Genomic DNA, 24,464 nt, shown 5'->3' with positions numbered 1-24,464 from the left:
TAACGCTGGTGTCCTTGCTAATTTGGAACAGGCCAACCCACTGCTGTCTTCAAGGCCTTTGACCTTCCTTCTGCTGCCTTGCATATCTCTCCTCAGACATCTGCATGGCTCTTGTCCTGACCTCCTTCAAGCTTCCTTCTGCTCAAAGTTGTGCTTCTTAGAAACAGCTGCTCTGACTATCCTAAAATAGCACGCCTCTCATTTTCTGTCCTTTTATCATGCTTTATTTTTTTGTCCTAATACTTATCACTGCTTTTAATTAATTTATTTATTCATTTTTGGCTGCATTGGGTCTTCGTTGCTATGCGCGGTCTTTCTCTAGTTGCGGCGAGCAGGGGCTGCTCTTCGTTGCGGTGCGTGGGCTTCTCATCGCGGTGGCTTCTCTTGTTGTGGAGCTCGGGCTCTAGGCGCGTGGGCTTCAGTAGCTGCAGCAGTCAGGCTCAATAGTTGTGGCTTGTGAGCTCTAGAGTGCAGGCTCAATAGTTGTGGCGCATGGGCTTAGTTGCTCTGTGGCACGTGGGATCTTCCCGGACCAGAGCTCCAACTGTGTTCCCTGCATTGGCAGGCAGGATCTTAACCACTGTGCCACCAGGGAAGCTCGTATCACTGCTTTTCATATTACCTGTTATTTCTCAAAGAAATTGGAATGAAAGCTACATGGAAACAAGGGCTCTTCCTGCGTTAACATTTGTTTTGCTCACTGCTGTCCCCTTAGTACTCAGGTTAGCCTGGCAAGTGGAAGACTCAAAAAATATTTGTTGAATGAGTAAATCCATGGGAGCACAACCTATTCAATGTGCTTAAATATTTTGTTTGTTTCTCATCATCTGGTCTATATGGAAACACAGTAGTATGCTAAGGCATATTCCATTGCAGATATAGTGGCTCAAAGCCCCTTGCAGTTAGTACATTATATTATAAACACTAGGTATCTTATAGACGTTAGCAGTGGAAAGGGGCTACTAGAAACCGAAACACTGGGAAATTACATCTAACAATATTTAAGGGAATGATAGATTAATTAGCTATAAATGCTGACTAGTCTGGAGCCATTTAGTTTAGGGATGGACAGTCAGCATTGTATCTCAGTAGTCCCCCAGATGATCCCTTCACAATATAATAATTTCCTTTTCATTAAGTTCATCCACAAAAACATATGTTATGAATATACTAAACTATGTGTATTTATGGTACTGGGCCCTGGGCAAAGAAAGGCATGACTTTGGAAGAGCTTAGAGGTGGATAGATGCATAGAAAGATAGCCCAGTAAGAGGAACAACTGATACATGCTGCAGTCATTGGGAGCTGTAGTGATGAGCAGCGGCTAGGTCTTCAAGGAGGCAGAAAGGAGCTGCATAGGGACCTCTTGGATGCGTCTAATGTGTTTGGAGAATCACAAGTCTATTCGTTTGATTAGAGCGGAGGGTTTGTGGGAGACCAGGGCTGGAGAAGCTATGTGGTTTGATGGAGTAAAGACTTGCATGTTAAAAGGACTAAATGTTTGATTAGGTTTAGGGTTCTCTTTATTAAGATATAAAAGAACATAATATATATATTTTAGAGCTAGTTCTCTGAAATCAATTTTGGATGTATTTGGGGAGGGATGAAACTGATTAAGAATCTTATTGGTAAAATTAACTTTACTAGATTTATGAAATGTAATTAAATGATATAAAATATACATGTATTCAACCCATAGTTGTTAGTATTGGCTTAGATGTTATACTTTGGAAAATCTGAATATTGAAAACTTTTGGTGGCAGTGGTGAAGTAGGTGGTTCAAGAACCTGAAGAGCCATAAATGGTTTCTTTATGAAGTCTGCAAGTTTTTGAGAGTGAAGGAACTGGAGAGACCCACGTTGGCAGTGAACGGCCTGTTGGGAAAATGTACAGCCCTGCATGTTGATACCCAAACTCTTCTCAAATCCAGCCTCAGCAGAGTAGGTAGCTAAAACAAGTCAGCATTTAAGTTTTAGGTGCTGTAAAGTAAACATCTGGTGTAGCTTTCTGGTTGAATTAGATGTTTAAGACATTACAAGCACTGAATTAAAGATGATAGCATTTTCAAATACCAAGACAGAATTAAGTTCACAATAGCTTATTAGTTTGAAAATTGATTTCTGGTGCCTCTGGGAAAAAAATCCTGGTTAAAAAGTTTTAATATGTAAGCCATTACCAGGTTTATTGAAGAAATCTGACTGAGATATATCCAGTACCACAAATGTTGATATTATAAACTATGTGCTCAGATTGTTCATAATTGCATTATTGAATATTGCCAGGAAGTGTAGGAGACATTATGTATTAGGAAAAAACACCACTAATTCTGCATCCAGAAGATAGTGTTTGAATCCTAGCATTACCACTCATCATCATTGTCACTGCAGGCCTCAGTTTTCTCATTTTAAAATTGGGGTTCATAGATCATAGACTGTCACTTGGAAAAGACATTTGAACACATCTGGTTCAGTTGTTTAATAGTTTAGATGTGGAGATTGAAGTGCATGAGTTTGGAGATCAACTCATGTAGCCATTGAAGGAACAGCCAGGCAAGTTGTTAGTTTAATACACCATGTCCTGAGCTGCAGTAGAGGGGCCTGCAGCTGAGAGGGAGCATCTCATCCTGGGATGAGGTGTGTCTAGTGCTCTCACTGCCTACTCTGTTGCTTAGGATTGCGTTGAAGACCAAGTAGTGCACTCAAAAATGCTTTTATAAATTTTAAAATGCTTTATGATTATAAAACTGTGTTGCTTTACACATACTAAGTACTTAAGAAAAATAATATATTTGCTTCTGAGTCAATTTTCCTATTTTAAACTTTTCAGTAAAAAGTAATAGCACTTGGGGGCTTCCCTGGTGGCGCAGTGGTTGAGAGTCCACCTGCCGATGCAGGCGACACGGGTTCATGCCCCGGTCCGGGAAGATCCCACATGCCGCGGAGCGGCTGGGCCCGTGAGCCATGGCCGCTGAGCCTGCGCGTCCGGAGCCTGTGCTCCGCAACGGGAGAGGCCACAACAGTGAGAGGCCCGCGTACCGCAAACAAAACAAAACAAAACAAAACAAAACAAAAAGTAATAGCACTTGGTCATTAACAAGTATAGTGGTCATAGGACGCGGCATGTCTGAGATTCAAAAGAACAAGGCTGAATAGTTTGTGTGGGAACTGAAGTAAGTTCCTGTTGGGTCAGGCTGCTTGGAAGAGCTTCTCTGGCTGCTTTGGAGAACTGATTCTAGCCTGGCATTAGGTGTGAGAGATGAGCAGCAGCTAAAGCAGAGTCCTGAATCCTGACTGTCATTTTGCCTGTGTTTGCATGTTTCCTTGTAAGTTGTGGACTATTTAGAGGCGTATAATCATTGAATTTTTTAGAACTAGAATTAAGCTTATTTTATACATTTTCATTTTGTGTATAATGGCACTGAAGTAGAGAGAAAGGAAGTGACTTTCCTAAGGTCAGTTTGCAAGATTTTTAGGTAGCTCAGCCCTGAAAATGTTGAATCTCTGCCTTCAAAGAATTTTTACTCTTATGAAAGCAGGACTGGTACAGGATGCTTTTGTTAATTTTTTTGCTGTTATTAATACATGTATAGCAAAATATGAATGAGGTGGTTTGATATTAATAACTACAACTTTTAATTCTACCAACAGTCAAACAATTGATTTTCTTTTCCTTTTTAAGTTTTTGTGTTACTTATATAATTCTTTACAGAGTGATTTCTTTTTTGGGCACAATCCAGATTGCATTACCTTTGGATATTTAATGCTAGTCATTGATGTTGATGCAGTTATTTTATTTTATTTATTTTATTTTTTTTGCGGTATGCGGGCCTCTCACTGTTGGGGCCCCTCCCATTGCGGAGCACAGGCTCCGGACGCGCAGGCCCAGCGGCCATGGCTCACGGGCCCAGCCGCTCCGCGGCATGTGGGATCTTCCCGGACCGGGGCATGAACCCATGTCTCCTGCATCGGCAGGCGGACTCTCAACCACTGCGCCACCAGGGGAGCCCGATGCAGTTATTTTAAATTATAATGTATGTATGCACATGGTTTGGGAAGACAATCAGATAGCACAAAGGGCTTATGATGAGAACAAATCTCCTTGTCCTATATCCCTTTGCTCTCCAGAGACAGTCATTTTTCCTTTTTGACTCTTCTGGTGGTTTATATAAACCTTTACCCTTATCTTACCTTTATATGTATTTCTAAATAATATAACACTATTTCTTTTTTTTTTAATTAAAGGCTTTATTTTTCAGAGCAATTTTAGATTCACAGCAAAATTGGGCAGGAAGTACAGAGTATTCCCATACCCTTCCTCCCACACATAGCCTTCCCTGCTGTCAACATTTCTCACCACAGTGGTACATTTGTTACAGAAGATGAACCTACATTGATACATCATTATCACCCAAGTCATAGTGTACATTAGGGTTCACTCTTGGTGTGTTGTACAGTCAGTGGGTTTTGACAAATGCATAATGACATGTATCCACCATTACAGTATCATAAGTGTACTTTCACTGCCCTAAAAATTCTGTGTGTTCTGCCTGTTCATCCCTCTCACCCCCTTAACCCTTGGTCACCCCACTGATGCTTTTACTGTTTCCATATTTTCACTTTCTTTAGAGTGTCATATAGTTCGAATCCTACAGTTTGTAGTTTTTTTAGATTGGCTTCGTTCACTTAGTAACATGCATATAAGGTTCCTCTGTGTTTGTGGCTTAGTAGCTCATTTCTTTTTAGCACTGAATAATACTCCATTGTCTGGATGTAGTACATATACATACATTCACTTAATGCATATATACAGATATAGTCCTCATTTAAGTCTTAGAATTGGAGTTAAGTGTGACCATTTTAAAATTTGATAAAAATATAATAAATTTGGTAAAAACTTGTTCCCTAAAGGGAGTATATCATTTATAGTCCTACCAAAAACATTTAACAGAGCCTTGCCAATATTGTATATTATAAAATTTTTTGTATGCTAAAAATGGAAATCATACTGTGATCTTTATATGCATTCACTCATTACAAGTGAGGCTGAACATCTCTTTATATATTTAAAAGCCATTTCTAACTTTCGATGAAAGTTTAGCAATCGTTTCTAGTTCTTGAGAGCTCTTTCTCTCTGATTGTTCTTTGTTTATGAATGTTCTTTGTTTAAGCTGGCATAATTGCAATTTGGACACCCACATAACAATTTTGGTATATTTGCTTTATTATTATGTATCCACCTTATCAATCCATCTTAACTTTTGATTTTCTAGAATGTTTTTAAAGCCACTTTTTGGTTGAGCTTTATTTCAAGAAGGTATGTGGCTATATTTTATACATTTGATGCACTGTTACATATATAGCATTAGTTCTTTGAGAAGCCGTAAAAACATGGAATGGGTATTTGAGTTTATTTGATCCACTCCATTAATTTTTATGTATGATGAAGCTGACAGATAAGGTGACTGATAAAGGTAACGAATGACAGTTCTGATACTAGAATGCAGATTTCTTGGTGCCTAACCTCCAGGCACTTTCTGTTCCATTGTTAATACTTTTATAAATGAGTATTACCATGTCTTTGATTGTGTTAACTTTTAAAATTAGCCATTACTGCTATTGACCGTATCAGTAATACACTATACCACTTTTTAGTCTTTCCTCATATTTTACTTTTGGAATCTCCATGTTGGCATGACACTGATATTTCTAATTTTTGGTCTTAATCCTTTGAACTTGTCAGTTGTTTTTGTTAAACTTATGTTCCATTTACAGTCCTGTCAGTTTCTTATCCAGTAGCAAGTCAGAGGAGGGTGGTTTTTTTCTCCTGCATGTTCGTTGACTTTGACCTTAGCCAACACTAACACCCATTTCGTGAAGGCTTTTGTCTTTATCCAAGTGTTCCACTCTGCCCTAGCAGAGCACTGCAAGGTCATGGTGCCTTTTTTTTCTTCACATGAAATTAATAACTTGCTCCAACAGTAGTTTGTTCTAGGACATTTCCAGCCCAGATGGTGGAAAGTTCTTGTGATAATATGGCAGCCGAAGCAACATTTTGGCTTTTTAAAGTTGACTTTGTTTTGGCGATTGTGTAATGAAAATCTTCTGAAGATTATGCAAGGACATTAAATAAGAAAGATCTGTTGGCTTAAAACATTTTTCATCTTTTAAAAACCACCACACTCAGCATGGTAGAATTTTGGTTTCTTTCAAGTATTGGCCTGTCTTGGCTCTTTTCCTTGATTATTTGGTACTTAAGATAGCCCAATTAATGGATTTAAAATTTTGTTTCCACAGGAATAAAACGTTGCTTTGAATTCCTTTTTTGGAGCATCATAGAAAGTTACAGCAAGAATTGACATTAGAGGTCATCTTGCCCAATGTACTTATTTACAAATTAGAAAACTGAGACCCAGAGGAGTTATTTTTTGAAGTTCATAGAGTGAGTTTAATAGAGAACTTAGAAATAGATCCTAGGTTTTCTCACTTGGGGTCAGTGACTCAGTGTACCACAATATGATTTAGTTTTTGTTTATTCTTATTTCAGTGTCATCAGATTTTAATCAGTAAATTTTGATTTTATAATTTATGATAATCCTCTATTTTTAGTTCTTGATTAATTTCATTTTCAAACAGGTGATACATTTATGTTGTTCAGATACGAAACACGTAAAAGTGTACATGAACAATCTCCTGGCTGTCCTTGTTCCCCATCTCTCCAGCCTTCCCATTTGTCTCCCTAGTAACCACTGTTCGTTCTTGGTTTCACATGTATCCTTCCTGAAACTTTTCATGCATATATATTCAATTACGAATTTAGATTTTTATTTCCCCCTGTATTCATATAAAAGGTTGGAAATTATACATAGTGTTTTGAATTTTCCTCTTTTTCTAGTTAGCAGTCTATCCTGGCAGTTTGTGTATACAAGCATTCAGAGAGCTTTCTCATTTTTGTCTTTTAAGTAACAACTTTATTGAGATATAATTCAAATACCCCAAAATTTACCCTTTCAAAGTACATATTTAAGTGGGTTTTAGTATATTCACAAAAGTTGTGAAACTATCACTGCTCTCTAACTCCAGAATTTCATTACCTCAAAGAGAACCCCTGTACCCATTAGCAGTCATTTCCCATTTCCCCCTCCCTCCTGTCCCAGAAACCACTAATCTGCTTCCTGTCTCTATAGGTTTGCCCTTTACGGACATTTCATATAAATAGAATCATATGATGTGTGGCCTTTTGTATCTGGCTTCTTTTATTTAGTGTAATGTGTTCAAGGTTCATCCATGTTATAGCATGCCCCAGTACTTCATTCCTTTTTATTGCTGAAAACTATTCCATAGTATGTATATACCACATTTTGTTTATCCATTCATTCAGTTGATAAATATTGGGGTTGTTTCTACTTTCTGAATAATGCTGCTGTGAGCATTCATGTACAAGATTTTGTGTGGATGTAGTTTTCAGTTCTCGGGTATGTGTCTAGGAGTAAAATTGCTAGGTCATATGATAACTCTGTATTTAACTTTTTGTGTAACTGCCCAACTTTTCCTCAGAGGTTCCCTCATTGTACATTCCCACCAGCCACGTATGTGAGTTTTGATTTCTCTACATCCTTTCTCATCTGTTTTTAAAAGTTGCATTATATTCTGTTATAGGTCAATATCAGTTTATATTTAATCATCCCCCTATTGAAAGACATTAGAATTGTTAACATTTTTTGCTAATATCCTGTGCTCATTCTCATTTTGGCACCTTTATTGTATCTATTTCTAGGACCAATTTTACATTAGAAAGTTTAGTCCTTTGTGACATAAATTTAAAGTACATTTTTTTTCTAAGTTTGCTTTTTGACTTACTTGCTTTTAGTGTGTGTTTGTTTTTGCCATGATACATTTTTAAAAACTATTTTTGAGAATTTGAATTAATTGGGGCTTCCCTGGTGGCGCAGTGGTTGAGAGTCTGCCTGCCAGTGCAGGGGACACGGGTTCGAGCCCTTGTCTGGGAAGATCCCACATGCCGTGGAGCAAGTAGGCCCGTGAGCCACAACTACTGAGCCTGCGTGTCTGGAGCCTGTGCTCCGCAACAAGAGAGGCCGCAACAGTGAGAGGCCTGTGCACCACGATGAAGAGTGGCCCCCGCTCGCCGCAACTAGACAAAGCCCTCGCACAGAAATGAAGACCCAACACAGCCAAAAATAAATAAATTAAAAAAAAAAAGAATTTGTATTTATCAATCTGTTACAGCTTTTAGGCCTTTCAGGCTTGTTGTTATCTTTTTGGTCTCATCTCTTACTACTCTCCTTCTTGCAGATTTCATTCTAACCCCACTGACCTCTTTGCTGTTCTTTAAGTATGCTAGGTGTGCTCCTACTTCAGGGCCTTTGTGTGTGCTGGTCCCTCTCCCTAGAAGACTTTTCCCTTGCTTCCTTATTTCTTTCAAGTCTTTGTTCAAATGTGAACTTCTTGTTGAGTCTTCCTATTTAAAATTGTAACACACCTGTGATAGATGTCAAATTTTGGGGTACTGAAATATGAATTCACTTTTTAATGATTATAACAAATTAGGTGAGTGTTAGAATGCTGTTTGTTTCTTATGAAGGAACAAAAATTTCTAGGTGTAAAACCTTTCAAATAGTGCTTAAATGCTTTTAATGACTAAATGCTTTTAATGAGACTGAATTTGTGACTCTGTGCCCTTTGCCAGTATTTAAACATTTAACTTACATCTTTGGCAAGTGTGATGGTTGATTTTGTGTGACAGGTTGAGCTGAGGGATGCCCAGAGGTCAAACATTATTTCATTATTTCTGGATGTGTCTGTGAGTGTGTTTCTGGAAACAATTAACATTTGAATAGGTAGACTTTGTAAAAAAGATCATACTCACCAGTGTAGGTGAGCATCATCCAGTCCATTGAGGGCATGAATAGAACAAAAAGGTGGGGGAGGGGTGAATTTTTTCTCTTGTTTAATCTGAGACATCCATCTCCTTCTGTCTTTGGGTATTGGCACTCATGTTTCTTGGGCTTTTGCCCTCGGACCAGGGCTTTTCTGCTTCTCAGCACTTTGGGTTTGGACTGGAACTACACCGCTGGCTTTCCTGGGCCTCCAGCTTGCAGATGGCAGATAATGTCACCTTTAGCCTCTGTAATTGTGTGAGCCAATCTCTTATAATAAATTACTTTCTATGTATATATTTCTTTATATCCTGTTGGTTCTGTTTCTCTGGAGAGCCCTAAATAATGCAGCAGGTGTGTCTAATTCATTGCTACAGCCTGAATGTTCGTGTCTTCCCAAAATTCATATTTTAAAACCTCACCTCTAAGATGATGATGTTAGAAGGTATGGCGTCTTTGGGGGACGATTAGATCATGAGGGCAGAGCCCTCATGAGTGGAATTAATGCCGTTATAAAAGATACCCAAGAAAACTTCCTTGCTGCCTTCCATCATAGGATAGCGTAGCAAAAAGACGCTTAATCTCTGTGACCCAGAAGCCAGCTCTCATCAAATACTGAATCTGCAGGTATCTTGATCTGGCCTCTCAGCCAGAGAAATAAATAAGGAATAAATTTGAGAAATAAATTTCTGTTGTTTATAAGTTACCCAGTCTGTATTAGTTTGTTATTACAGTCCAAAAGGAATGAGACACTTAGATTGTTTTTCCTAGTTGCAAATCCTCTTTACTTTGATTGTTTACAGTGAAGTGAGAGAGAGGAATAATTAAGAAAACCTGGGACTTACCCGGTGGCACAGTGGTTAAAAATCCATCTGCAAAATGCAGGGGACACAGGTTCAAGCCCTGGTCCAGGAAGATCCCACATGCTGCGGAGCAACTAAGCCCGTGTGCCACAACTACTGCCTGTGCTCTAGAGCCCGTGAGCCACAACTACTGAGCCTATGTGCCACAACTACTGAAGCCTGCGTGCCTAGAGCCTGTTCTCTGCAACAAGAGAAGCCCGCACACCGCAATGAAGAGTAGCCCCTGCTCGCTGCAACTAGAGAAAGCCCGTGCACAGCAACAAAGACCCAATGCAGCCAAAAATAAATAAATAAACTTATTTAAAAAAAAAAAAAAACAGAAAAAGAAAACCTGTGGTCTGAATGGGATTAGAGATTGTCCTCAGACCATCTCTCCTGATTTTTTTTTTTTTCAGGAAATTTCCTGGTGGAGACAGCCAGTTTGAAGTAAATATTTCTCCCATTCATTTTCTTTATGCCCTGCCCATTTTGAAAATTTAAATTAAAAATAATAAAAATATTCACCTATAATCTCATCTTCCAGGATTGCTCTTTTTATTTTTTGCATATTAATATCTGTATGTGTATTCACTCATGATGCATACTATTCTGCTATCTTTGCTCAACGTCACATCATGAAGCAAATATTTTTTCAATAAAGTGTATTTCAAAAGCAGATGGGATGACTTGTTTTATGAGGCCAGCATAACCCTGATACTAAAACCTAACAGTGGCGTTCCATAAAAAGAAAATTACAGACTGATATTTCTCATGAATACAGGAGAAAAAGCTTTAAAAAATTAGCAAATGTCATCCAGCAATATAAGAACAGGATAATACATTATAACCAAGTGGGGCTTATCTCAGGAATACAATATTGTTAACACTTGAAAATCAGTATAAAATGCCACATTGACAAAATAAATTAGAAAAGCCATATGATTGTCTCAGTAAATGTCGAAAAAGCATTTGACCAAATTCAACATCTATTCATGGAAAAAAAAAAACCTCTCAGCAAACTAGGAATAGAAGGAAACATCTTCAACTAGGTTAAGGGCATCCATGAAGAACCTGTAGCTAACATTACACTTAATGATGAGAGACTAAAGGTTTACCTCATCTGTGATCAGGAACAAGCCAAGGATGTTTGGTCTTAGCATTTCTGATTGCTACTGTATGAGGCCCTAGCCAGTTCAGTAAAGCAAAACAAAGAATAAAAGGCATAGAGATTAAAAAGAAAAAGTAAAACTATATTTGCCAGCAACATGATTGTTTATGTAGGAGACCCTAAGGAATATACAAAAACTACTTGAACTAAAAAGTGAGTTTAGCAAGGTTGCACGTTGCAAGATGATTATACAAAAATCATATACTAGTAGCAAACAATAGGAAACTAAAACCTTAAAAACTCCATTTTAAAATAATATGAAAAACATGAAATACTTAGTAAATTCCACAAATATGTGTACAGCTTATGTATTAATAACTAAAAAACATTGCTCAGTGAAGTCAAAGAAAACCTAAATGTAGAGATACATCATATCCATGAATTGGAAGAGTCAATATTGTTAAGATGTCAGTATTACCCAGATTGATCTACAGAGTCAGTTCATCACATTTGTACCAGAGTATTTTTTGTTTGTTTGTTTTCTTTGTAGACGTTGACAAGCTGATTCTAAAATATATATGGAAATGCAAAGAACCTAGAATATCTGAAGAAATAATTGAAAAGGAAGAACAAATGGAATACTTAAACTATATCACTTCACAGTGTGCTATAAAGCTACAGCTTTGAAGATAACATGGTACTGACCTAAGTATAGACAAATAAATCAGTGGATCAATATAGGGGGCCAAGAAATAGATCTGTACTTCTCTGGTCAATTGGTATTTTTTTTTGTTTGTTTTGTTTTGAGAAAAGAAGCAAAACAATTCAGTTGGGAAGGGAAAACTTTTTAAACTAATGGTGCTGGAAAAGCTGATTATATGGGAAAACAAAGCAAAGCAAAAAAACTTTGACTCCTACTTTCACATATAACATAAAAATTAGAAAAATACACACAATCTTGTTTTAGGCAAAGATAACTTAGAAAGCATACAGAAAGCAATAGCCAAAAAAAGAAAAACTTGATAAGTTAGACTACTTCAAAAGTAAAAATCTTGCCTCTTCAAGAGAGACGGTTCAGAAAAAGAATAGTCAAGCCACAGATGGGAGAAAATGTCTCCAAAACGTGTAGCTGACAAAAGACTTTATTCTTGAATATATAAAGATCTCTTACAATTTAAAAATAATTAGGCAAATATCCCAATTAAAATGGAAAAAAATTTAAATTGATAATTCACAAAAAAGATATATGAATGGCCAATAAGCACATTAAGTTTTAGTGTGATTAATCATCAGAAAATTCAAATTAAATGCTATAGTGAGCTATTACTACACACAACTAGAATAGCAAAAATTAAGAAGACTGATAGTACTGAATGTTGGTGAGAATGTGGAGCAACCGGTACTTTCAGAAATTGCTGTGGGTAAAGAAGCCAATCTGAAAAGGCTGCATACTGTATTATTCCCACTATACATTTTGGAAAGGGTAAAACTACAGAAACAGTAAAAAGATCAGTGGTTGCCAGGGCTTGCAGGAGGAAGGGATATATAGACAGAGCACAGAGGATTTTTAGGGCAATGAAACTGTTCTGTATGATACTATAATCAGTGATACATGTTTGTCAAAATTTATAGCGATTATAGAAATTACACAGCAGTAGTGAACTCTAACGTATATTATGGGGTCTTTAGGTGATAATGATGTGTCAGTGTTGGTTCATCATTTTTAACATATATGCTACTCTGGGGCAGGATATTGATGGTGGAGAAGGGTATACATATGTGGGGACAAGGGTTATATGGAAATTCTCTATACCTACAGTTTTGCTGAGAACCAGAAACTGCTTTGAAAAATAAAATCTATGTAAAAAATTGCTGTGTTGTATAAAATGGTACAACAGTTTGGGAAAAGTTTTGACAGGTTCTTATGAAGTCAGATATCCACCTCTCTTCTCATCTAGCAATTTTACTTTCAGGTATTTACTGAAGAGAAATGAAAATATATGTTTGCAAATGACTTGTATGCAAATGTTTATAAATCTTTCTTTGTAAACCTTCTCATAATAACCCCAATATGGAGACAAATGCCTCTCAACATCATCATGTTGTCTCTCTATACTTTATTCTCAGTTATTTCTTATGACTTTATGTCCAAGTCACTAAATCTCTCTTCAGCTGAGTCTAATCTGCTGTTAAACCCATTCATTGAGGTTTTCTTTCTTTCTTTCTTTCTTTCTTTCTTATTTACTTATTTTTTTAAATCAAGTTTTAAAATTTGGCTATTGTATTTTTCAGTTCCAGAATTTTTTTCTAGAACTTTTTAAAAAGAAATACCTGGTATATTTATATAGTTTACAGGTCCTTGAGAAATTTTTGATTTGAAAAATTTGGCTTTTATGCCATAGGTAGAGTAGGCATAGCTGTGTTTGGTAATTAATATTATTATTGGGAGAGTTTTGTTTGTTTTATGAGTGTATGGTGGTTCTTGTTCATGTAGTTTTATCTCTTTATGTGCCTATTTTTGATTGTTTGCTAGTTTTTGTATTTGTAAAGTTGTAGAAATAGTTTGATAGAATGATTTTATCTTTCTTCAGAGGGGATTGTTTCTGTTGGGTGCCTTGGATTCTTCTTAATTCCGTTTCAGAATTTTTCTGGCCACCCAGGGAACTTCTGGGTTGTAGTCCATGAGATTGTTGATTTACTTCCTGCTCCCCCTTACTTCCAAGGTAAGGATCCCCTTGAGGATCTCTACCCTGTGTGTGGAGTGGAGTACTAAGGCTTACTCCCTTGGCAGGCTTGGACTCCAGTTTTTGTCCCCTAGATTGTCAACCCTGTCAAAAGCACTGCTTGGATTCCCAGCCACTGCTTATGGATCAGGAAGCATCCCAAGGCCAAAGCAGTTCCAGATGTCAGGCTGACCTCTCTAGGTTTTCTTAGTGCCTTGAATCTTGGCCTTGTAATTCTTCAGTATTTTACTACTCTTTGGTCCTTTTAAAAAGTGCCCTTCCAGACCCTCCGTCAGTGATTTTTGTTGACCTCATTGTGAATATTCTTCTGAATTTTCTGTCTGTCATTGCTGGAAATGGAAGTAGCCTCAATTCCTGTGATCTCTTTAAAAATTATGTGGTTGTGTAAGTTAATATATAAGCTGTGCTTTATTACATTTTTCATTTTCTAATATTGGTTGATTTTTTTTTGGTTCAGCAAATATTTTCTTATGTGATGTAGACTATAGACTATGAAAAGCGTAGTCCAAAGTCTTGAGTGATGAATATGAGTCAGCCAAGCAGTTTGGGGGCAAGGGTAGAGGGAGCTGAAGCCCTCACACAGACTTGGGAGATGTGCGGGAAGATGGTAACTAGGAAGATAATTGATGGATAGTTGCATTTTATCCATGTGTGTCTTTAAAACATATTTCTTAAATGGCTATTTCAGAGGTTGTCCTGTTTAGATCATTTTTTCCCCATAGGCAGAACCCAAATTTGTGCTCACAACTTATTTTGAAACTGACCTTAAAAATATCAGTCATTTTCTTTCTTTGTTTTTTAAAACTTTTATTTTTTAAAAAATTTTATTAATTTATTTTTGGCTGTGTTGGGTCTCCGTTGCTGCGCATGGGCTTTCTCTAGTTGCGGTGAGTGGGGTCTACTCTTCGTTGCGGTGCGCGGGCTTCTCATTGCAGTGACTTCTCTTGTTGCGGAGCACGGGCTCTAGACATGCAGGCTTCAGTAGCTGTAGCTTCCAGGCTCTAGAGCGCAGGCTCAGTAGCAGTGGTGCTCAGGCTTAGTTGCTCTGCAGCTTGTGGGATCTTCCTGGGCCAGGGCTTGAACCCATGTCCCCTGCATTGGCAGGCAGATTCTTAACCACTGCGCCACCAGGGAAGTCCAGTCATTTTCAATACCACTTATAATAGAAAATGGATTAAATGAGGGCACGCTGAGTAATTATTTTTGCTGTTCCTACTAGCTCTGTAACTGTAGCCCCAGGAGTCTAGTGAATTTTCTTTTTTTTTTTCTTTTCTTTTTTGGCCACGCTGCACTGCATGCGGGATCTTGGTTCCCGAACCAGGGATGGAACCTGTGTGCGGCCCTACCACTGGACTGCCAGGGAATCGCGTTTTTCTGTGTGTGTGAATTTTTATGCAGAGCACTAAATCATGAATTAGTTTCTGGAAGCTGGGAGTTTCAGATATACTTTGTCATGTAAAATTTGTACATGAATGAATGTATTTTTCTTGGTTTTGGTAAACCCCAAATAATATTAATTTCTCACTGTGCCCAAGAGCACAAAGAGACTATTCAACAAATATGTGTGTACTTGTGGCCAGCCACTGTTTTAGGTGTCAGGGATACAGTAGTGAATAAGACATAGATTCTACTTGTGCGTAGGGTAAGACAGACAATAAACAAATTAATATATTACTTCATGTTAGAATGTGACAAGTACAATGGAAAAAAGTAATGTCGTGGTATTTTAGTCAAGATTGTAAGGCAAGGCTCCTTGTGAAGTGGACCTTTTAATAGAAACCCAAAGGAAGTCAGAGAGGGAGTCCTGTCTCTCTCTGGTGGGAGAGCATTCTAAGCAGAGGGAACAGCAGATGCAAGGCCCTGAGGTGGGTGCATGCTTGGTGTGTCCAGGGACCAGTAACTAGTCCATTAGAGCTAGAGCCAAATGAGCAAGGATGGGTGAGTGATAGACAAGGTTGGATGGTTAGTCAAAAGTCATGCAGGGTCTTAGAGGCTAGGTTAAGGACTTTGCATTTTATTCTGAGCAGGATGGGCAGCTAGTGGATGGTTATTGTCCTTGTTTGAATATTTGTTACTCTGTGCATTTAAATTTTCTTCTGCTTTGTGGCTATAAGCACTATCTTCATACAATGAAAATTGGAAATTGGGTTCTTGACATCTTTGCCAAAAAAAGGGAAAAGATTCTGTTTTAGACATTTCTAGTATCTGCATCTTTGCTATGTCATTTGAAGCTGTGCTTCATTGTGTACTTAAATTATCTTCTACCCTGCCAGTTTGTTGGAGCCTGCTTTAATCCATTTATTTGAACATTATATTCTCCCCAGCCCCCAAATCTGGTAGATTAGTATAACTTTGAGTAATATTTTCATGTTGGCTGGTAGGGAGGTTTTTGGTTCTTATTGAAATTAGCATCTAATTCTTACTAGCTGCTAGTGGTAGGCAGAATAATGTCCTCTCCAGCCCAAGGTTGTCCACATCCTAATCCCTGGAAAGCTGGTGAATAGATACCCTCACATGTCAAAAGGATTCTGTAGATGTGGTTACAGTTAAGGGCTTTTTGAGGGGGAGATTGGGCCTACTAGGATAATAGAGGACAGTCTAATCACATGAGTCCTTAAAGGTGGAAGAGGAAACCAGAAGGGTGGGTCAGAGAGATGCAGCATGAGTCACTCAAAGCCACTAATGGCTTTGAAGATGGAGGAAAAGGATCCTTGAGTCAAAGAATGAGGTGACCTGTAGAGCCTCGGAAGTGCCCTCATCTTACTGCCAGCAAGAAAATGGGGACTTGGATCCTAGAGTCACGAGGAACTAAATCCTGCCAACAACCCAAGTGAGCAGGAAATGGATTCTTCCCCAGAGCCTCCGGAGTGGAAAGCAGCTTGCTGACACCTTGATTTTAACCCCGTGAAACCTGTACTGCAACTACAGAACTGCATGATAATAAATTTGTGCTGTTTTAGGCCACTAAGTTTGTGGTGATTTGCTAATGACAACAATATAAAAACTGTTGAAACATACCCAACTTCTCAAAGCAGATAACTTTAGCAAATTAAATTTGTTAAATATAGAATTTTGGATGATTCATGCACTCCAAATAATATCTGTTTAGTGCCTACTATTTGCCAGGAAATGTGGTAGGAGCTAGGAATAAGAGAGGTCCCTATCTTCACCAAACTCTAGTCTACAGTTGTGCAATTTTTAATTTTATATTTTTAATCTTAACGTAAAATTTTAAACATATAAATGTAGAGAGACTAATGAACTCCCATATGCTTATCACTTAGCTTTAGTAATTAACAACTCATGGCCACTTTTATTCCAATTATACCCCTTCCACAGCTACCCTCCCCTACTTCTCAGATTATATTTAAGAAAATTCCAGACATCATATCATATCTGGATAGTCAATTTTATATGAAGCTTTGCTATGTAGTTATTTCCCGTTCCCCACTGACATTAGAAAAGTGCAGACTTTAATTTTATCATCTTTAACAAAGTAACTTTATCATCTGTGAGTTCATTTGCAATCGTTAGCTATTTTTTTGTCATGAAATTTTGCCTGGGATTCCTTTGATGCAAATTAGAAAATTACGTAGATCATTTCAACTTGCAGAAGTGCTGCAGAAAATTGTTTTGGGGTTATAAGTCAATTTTAGTGAGTAGGTAAATTCACAAACATGGAATCTGTGAATAAAGAGCATCGATAGATTATACATGTAAAGTGATTTTTCAGTTTCCTGTGTTCTTGATTTAGGTTGATAACGTCACCTTCTCTGAGTTCTAAATCTAGAAACCTTGGTCTTTCTTGATTAGTCTTAGTCTTTCTCGCCCACTTTAAGCATCCAATCTGTCACTGAGTGCTATTAGTTTTATTTTGTTAAGCGTCATTTAAGTCTTACTGCTCTTTTCCATTGCCATTGTCATTATTTTAATGGTGGTCCTTATAATGTCCTAACTGGATAATTTATTGCTGGTATTTTTTGTTTCTGGGATTAATCTGAGCATCCTCCCACTTCAATATGTCCTCCAACCTCTTATGCATCCCTTCATTCCACAGTCCCTGATTTTGGACACATCAGGCATAGGGTTGAGTCAGTCACATTCTTCAGTTCAAGGGTCACTATCATCGTTGGTTTGTGTAAGGCCCATCTCCCCCTCCATTTAATATTAATCCATTTACTTATTCCCATTTATCCCCATTCATTACTCCTTTTCTTTCCCATAAACAGCCATTTTACTATGTTTAATGCATGCATTTTTTATGTATATGTCCGAGTACAAGATGTTATACTTATGTGTACATGTATTTTTCTTTTTTTTTAACATCTTTATTGGAGTATATTTGCTTTACAATGGTGTGTTAGTTTCTGCTTTATAACAAAGTGAATCAGCTATAGTGTACATGTATTTTTAATATACATAAATAGAATTGTGTTATAGAACTCTGTTTTTTGCTTTTTCCTCTCAGAATTGTTTTTTTTTTAAATTTATTTTATTTGTTTATTTTTGGCTGCACTGGGTCTTTGATGCTGCGCACGTGCTTTTCTCTAGTTGTGGCGAGTGGGGACTGCTCTTCGTCGCGGTGCATGGGCTTCTCATTGCGGTGGCTTCTCTTGTTGCGGAGCACGGGCTCTAGGCGCACGGGCTTCAGTAGTTGTGGCTTGCAGGCTCAGTAGTTGTGGCTCGTGGGCTCAAGAGCGCAGGCTCAGTAGCTGTGGCGCACGGGCTTAGTTGCTCCGCGGCATGTGGGATCTTCCTGGACCAGGGCTTGAACCCGTGTCCCCTGCATTGGCAGGCGGATTCTTAACCACTGTGCCACCAGGGAAGCCCTCAGAATTGTTTTTAAGAGTTACCTGTGATGCTAAATGAACACCTAGTCTATTGCTGTTAAAACTGCCCCATTGTGTACATCCACAACATTTTACTTATCCAGTTCCTCAGTGCTGGTCACCTGGGGTGCCTCCAACTTTGCAACACCATGAATAATGAATATCTTTATATTATTTATCTATTACTGCACAATAAGCTACTCTAAAATTTAGAAGTTTAAAACAACATTGTTTCAATTCCATATGATATCACTTATATGCAGAATCTAAAATAGGACACAAATGAACTTATCTATAAAACAGAAACAGACTCACAGACATAAAGAACAGACATGTGGTTCCTAAGGGCATTGGGGTTGGGGGAGGGATGAGTCGGAGTTTGGGGTTAGCAGATGCAAACTACTATATATAGAATGGATAAACAACAAGGTCCTACTGGATAGCACAGGGAACTCTGTTCAGTATCCTGTAATAAACCATAATGGAAAAGGATATAAAAAAGAATATATATATATAACTGAATCACTTTGCTGTACAGCAGAAATTAACACAACATTATAAATCAACTATACTTCAATAAAAACAAAACAAAACGTTGTTTTACAGTTTTTTAGTATCAGGAATCAGGGTACTGTGTAGCTTGGTGCCTCTGACTCAAGTGTCTCATGAGTGTAGTTGATCTTATGGCTGGGGCTGTGGTGTCATCTGAAGGCTCAACTAGGAAGGACCTGCTTCCTAGACTTCTCACTTGGCTGTCGGCAGGATTGAATTTGTCTAGGGCTGTTGGACTCAGTTCCTTACTGGCTGTTGACTGGAGGCCTTCCATAGTCCTTTGCAAGGTGTACTTCTCTGTATGTCAGCTCACAACAAGGCAGCTGGCTTCCCTTGGAGAAAGCAAACAGAAGAGCAAGAGCAGGTGCCCAACACAAGCCACAGCTGTTTTGTAAGCCAGTCTCCTCTCAGAAGTGGCATGCTTTCACCTTTACTGTATTCTCTTGCTTCTAAGCAAGTCTCTAGATCCATCCTACACTCAAGGGGAGGCAATTACACAAGGACACGAATAGCAGGAAGCGGGGATTATTGAGGGTCATTTTGGAGGTTGCTTACCACAGTCCTCAGACATACTTCTGTGAATTTTTCTTTGGCATATACATATTTTAGAGAACAACATATAAATTGTTCTCTAAAATAACTGTGTTGGTTAATATTACTATCAGCAGTACATGAGGGTTTATATATCATTATGTACCTGCCAATACTTTACATTTTCTAGGACATCAAGGGATATTACACTGTTTGAAACAGACTGGTTTTTTATCTTTTGCTCTTTTTTTTCCTAGTGAAGTTCTTGGCTTTTTCTTGGCTTTTTGCGGGAGTTGCTTGTAATAGTCTAGATATTAGTTCTTTGTTCTTCTTCCATTTTATCATCTGCCAGTTAACTTTGTTTAGGGTTTCATTTGTTGAGCAATAATCTTTAATTTTGATGTAATTAAATGCTTTTATTTATTTACTTACTTACTTTATGCTTTGTGTTCTTAGGCTTTTATTTAAGAAGTCCCTTCTTGTGCTTATGTTACAAACTTATAATTGTACATTTTCTTCTATTAATTTTAGTGTTGCCATTCACATCCAAGTGAATGTAGGTCTTTAATTCTTCTGTAGTCGGTCTTTGAATATGTTGTAAGATAGGGAGCCATCATTATTTTTCTTTATGAAATAAGCCAGTTTTTCCCAGCACCATCTTCTGTACAATCTGTTCTCCATTGATTTATGGATCCATTTTATTGTATGTTTTCATAGAAACACAGGTTTGACCTGTACATTCAGTTCTCAGTTGAGTTCCATTGGTTTGTCTAATTTTTTTGTGTGTGCTTGCAAATACCATACCGTTTTTATTGCCACAGCCATGTAACATGGCTTGATATCTGGTAGAGGAAGTCCCTCTCTTCACTTTTCAGTTTCAAGATTGACTTGGCTATATGTTTATTCTTTCATAAAATGTCAAAGTCAATTTATGAAGTTTCTGGAAAAAACTCAGTGAGAATTTTGGTTGTGATTAAGATTAATTTGTGTAGAATTATCTTCATGGTATTTAGTCATTCCATTCAGATCATCCTGTTTGCCCTTTATTAATGTTTTAATACTAATAAGTGGATGCTGGCCAGCAAAATCAATAGAAGATATCCTCTAAGTCAGTCAACAGCATCCTGGATCCTTTTTTCATGAAATTCCCTTTACATTTTTGTTGCAAAGAGTATTCCTTTTGTATTATCGTGTATTATATGGCCTCAACATATTTCTTCCTCTTTGCTGTTCTGAGTTATGTGTGCCTGGTACACTATGCTGATGACTGTTCAGGAAGTCCTAGTTAGTTCCAGTCAAAATCAGAGCAATAAAGATCCCTCCCATTTGTGATGTTCTCCCATTTGTGATGTTGTTTGGCCCAATTTATTTTGAAGGAGAACAGCCTTCTATTCTTTTTTTTTTTTTTTTTTTTTGCGGTATGCGGGCCTCTCACTGCTGTGGCCTCCCCCGTTGCGGAGCACAGGCTCCGGACGCGCAGGCTCCGGACGCGCAGGCTCAGCGGCCATGGCTCACGGGCCCAGCCGCTCCGCGGCATATGGGATCCTCCCAGACCGGGGCACGAACCCGTATCCCCTGCATCGGCAGGCGGACTCTCAACCACTTGCGCCACCAGGGAGGCCCCAGCCTTCTATTCTAAATCTACATTCTTTCATTAAAGTTGTCAGACACAGTATTTATTAATAGTCATAGTTCTTAGTTTTTTTTTGCGGTACACGGGCCTCTCACCGTTGTGGCCTCTCCCGTCGCGGAGCACAGGCTCTGGACGCGCAGGCTCAGCGGCATTGGCTCACAGGCCCAGCTGCTCCGCAGCATGTGGGATCTTCCTGGACCGGGGCACGAACCTGTGTCCCCTGCATCAGCAGGCGGACTCTCAACCACTGCGCCACCAGGGAAACCCCATAGTTTTTAGTTTAAACAAATTAAAGCAGTTTCTTCCTGGATCAGGGACCTAGTATAAGGTGTTAAATTGTAAACCACTGCTGTTTTTTTTATTATTATTATTGATGCAATGACTAAATGCATTAACAAGTGTACTGGAGGTAGTCACCTACCTAGATAGGGTGTACTGTGGCAAGATACTTGTTCTTCAGAATTTGGCTTTAAGCCCTGACCCAACTGAAAAGCTAGCAAATTGACTACAGAGTATGGATTCCTGACAGGCATAAGCTGTATGAATAAATGATTATTGTGATTCAAAATCCTTTGGGTTTTGAGCACCCAAATCATCATTATAGAAGAATTAATGAATCCTAATACAACACATCAGGGTTGTTTTTCATTCAATTCAAGAAATAAGTACAAATGTAAGATGTGCCTTTTATGTGGTTAATATTTTACAACGATAATTATGGAAATTTCAGGAAAGAGAATTGTTCTACAGTATTAGATTTCTGAGTAGAAATGAGATTTATTCATTACATAATAAGATCATTTGCACAGGTCTCTTGTGTTTTGTTTTGTATACTTCGCTTTTAAAAGATAATTCATCAACAAAATAACTCCGTAAATATCCGGTAGAATTAGAACTTAAAAATCTGGTAAGCTTCTCCATTTCTAGAATCAAGTCCTCTTTAATTTGTTTGATGAGCTTCATTTAAGTAGGTGTTCAGTATTTTTCTTTGGGCTTTCCATGAATATTTCAGTTCTGTAAAAAGAGCTGATATTCTTTTGGAGCTGTTACTCTTTTTGTTGTGTTGTTGAGATTTTCACTTTCCTGGGCTAACATGTTACTGTTCCCCATGATAATTGTGTTTAAACTTTTGCAATAATTGAAGATTTCTTGATGCATTTGTTCCTGTTCGCACTCAGCCAAAATTTTGTTTCCTTTTTATTTGTTCTAAGATTTGTTTCTAAAAGGGGTTAATGATCTTCGGAGGACAACGGTAGTCCTTCATAAAAGAAATACGCGTAATAAAACAGGAAGAACAATTTGTTTACTGTTCATATTTTGCTGAACAGGCGGAGTTGGCCTTGAGAAAGTAGACACTTAGAGATAGAAGATCTAGGGCATACCATAGTTCTTACTGTAAAGTTATTATCAACTCAGAAAGACATTGTTGTCTTCCCTACACTGTGACTTCTTTTCAGTTTTACAATCTGAATATCTGTTCCTGTGTTATAACTAAACAGGGAATGAACATAAGGGCTTTAGAGTGGACCTTCAAAGCAGAACACTGCTGGTAACTGTTCCCATTATACACTAATATATTGATACTTGTCATTCATTAGTAGATGGGACCTGGAAAATAGGAAAGTAATGGGATATTTGACCCAAGTACAAGAACTAATGACAAGGAAGGGTTTCATATTTTTGTTTGACTTAATTTTTATGTTAAACATACTAGTATTTTTAATAATCCGGAAGCATATTGAATATTTTGATTTGAGTTTTTAAATGTATAGTTTATTTAGAAAAGAGCAATATCTTAATCTTCCAAAGTGATCATTATTCTGATTTGTTTCCTATTTTTCCAGAGATATTACATATGAAATATCAGTAGAAGCTGTGTCAACAATGGTGGTCTTCCTTTCCTGCCAACTCTTCCACAAGGAAGTTTTGCGACAGAGCATCAGTCACAAGTATTTGATGCGAGGTCCATGGTATGTTTCTATTTTAAATTTGTCAAGTTTTTTATTGAATTAATCTATAGTTCTCGTCTCATCCTCTTTCCTTAGTGTTGTTCCATATCTCCAACCAGACATTTCCTCTGGTGGTTCTATCAGAACTTCAAACCCAACACATAAGGATCTGCTTTCCTGTCTAAACTATCCATCCTCCCTGCCCCTTTCATCCCCTAGCTTCATTGCCTTCTCTAGTGGTTTCTTTTTTTTTTTTTTTTTTTTGCGGTACGCGGGCCTCTCACTGTTGTGGCCTCTCCCGTTGTGGAGCACAGTCTCCGGACGCGCAGGCTCAGCGGCCATGGCTCACGGGCCCAGCCGCTCTGCAGCATGTGGGATCCTCCCAGACCGGGGCACGAACCTGTGTCCCCTGCATCGGCAGGCGGACTCTCGACCACTGCGCCACCAGGGAAGCCCTCTAGTGGTTTCTTTGTGGAGTTGAAACTTTGAAGCCATGTTTTCTTCCTTCTGCATCATTCTTTATGTCTAAGCATTCATCCAGTCATATTTGTTTATTGAAATTATTTGCATCTTCCCCTTCCCACCAGTCCCATTGAAACGACTGCTGCAGTGTATGCCCCGTCACCATGTGTTTGGACTTCCCCAGCAGCCACTTAACTGACTGTTCCTACTTTCATGTAGTCAACAAATGTTTATTGTGTGCTAACCATGTGCCAGGCATGTGTTAGGATGTGGAGCTGTGCTCCTGAGCAGAGCAGAAACTTACAGTCTCCTGGTGGGTAGGGACGGGAGTAGATAAATATTAAACACACACACACACACACACACACACACACACACACACACAGAGACAGAGAGAGAGAGAGAAGCACCTTTGTCTTTTTCACATCCCTCTTGCTACCTTGATTATACCTGTGGCACATTCACAGAATCCTTTAGGGCTCTTTTAGAACATATTTGAAAATCACTGATAATAGGAATAAAAGGCCTTAAGCGTTGGCTGAAAAGTCTATTCAGAAGTTTTCTCCAGATTGCAGGAATTGACTTATCACCAACTTGTGGACACATATCCCTTTTAACTTGTTTTCTCTCCGTTCTCCTCTCATTCTGTTACTTAAAAGCAAAGGGTATTAACATTAAAAGAAATCTGTATATATATGGATATGTTTTTTATATGCATTCATAGATTGAATAACTTCATATTTTTATTTATTTTAAACAATGTAAGATATCTAACAATTATTATATTGATTATATGTTGAATATTTTGGATATATTGGGTTAAGTCAAATATACTATTCAAGTCAATTTCCATACTTTTAAATTCTTGCTTTTTCCTACTGACTCTGTGTTACTACCTCCCTTCAAGTGCCAAGTACTATA

At 38.1% G+C, this 24,464-nt stretch overlaps 1 protein-coding gene across 2 annotated transcripts in view; it reads left to right on the top strand.

Annotated features, from left to right (window-relative positions):
• The window catches only part of DYM (dymeclin), a 381,878-nt gene that overhangs the window by 79,415 nt on the left and 277,999 nt on the right, over nt 1-24,464 (top strand). For both annotated transcript variants that reach the window (XM_060118525.1, XM_060118524.1), the window contains one exon: nt 22,977-23,102. In XM_060118525.1, the coding sequence (XP_059974508.1) occupies nt 22,977-23,102 (126 nt within the window). The remainder of the gene's footprint in view (nt 1-22,976; nt 23,103-24,464) is intronic.

This window comes from Mesoplodon densirostris, chromosome 15, assembly GCF_025265405.1.
Source record: "Mesoplodon densirostris isolate mMesDen1 chromosome 15, mMesDen1 primary haplotype, whole genome shotgun sequence".
Classification (NCBI taxonomy): Eukaryota; Metazoa; Chordata; class Mammalia; order Artiodactyla; family Ziphiidae; genus Mesoplodon; species Mesoplodon densirostris.
This window is presented reverse-complemented; position numbering and strand designations above follow the sequence as displayed.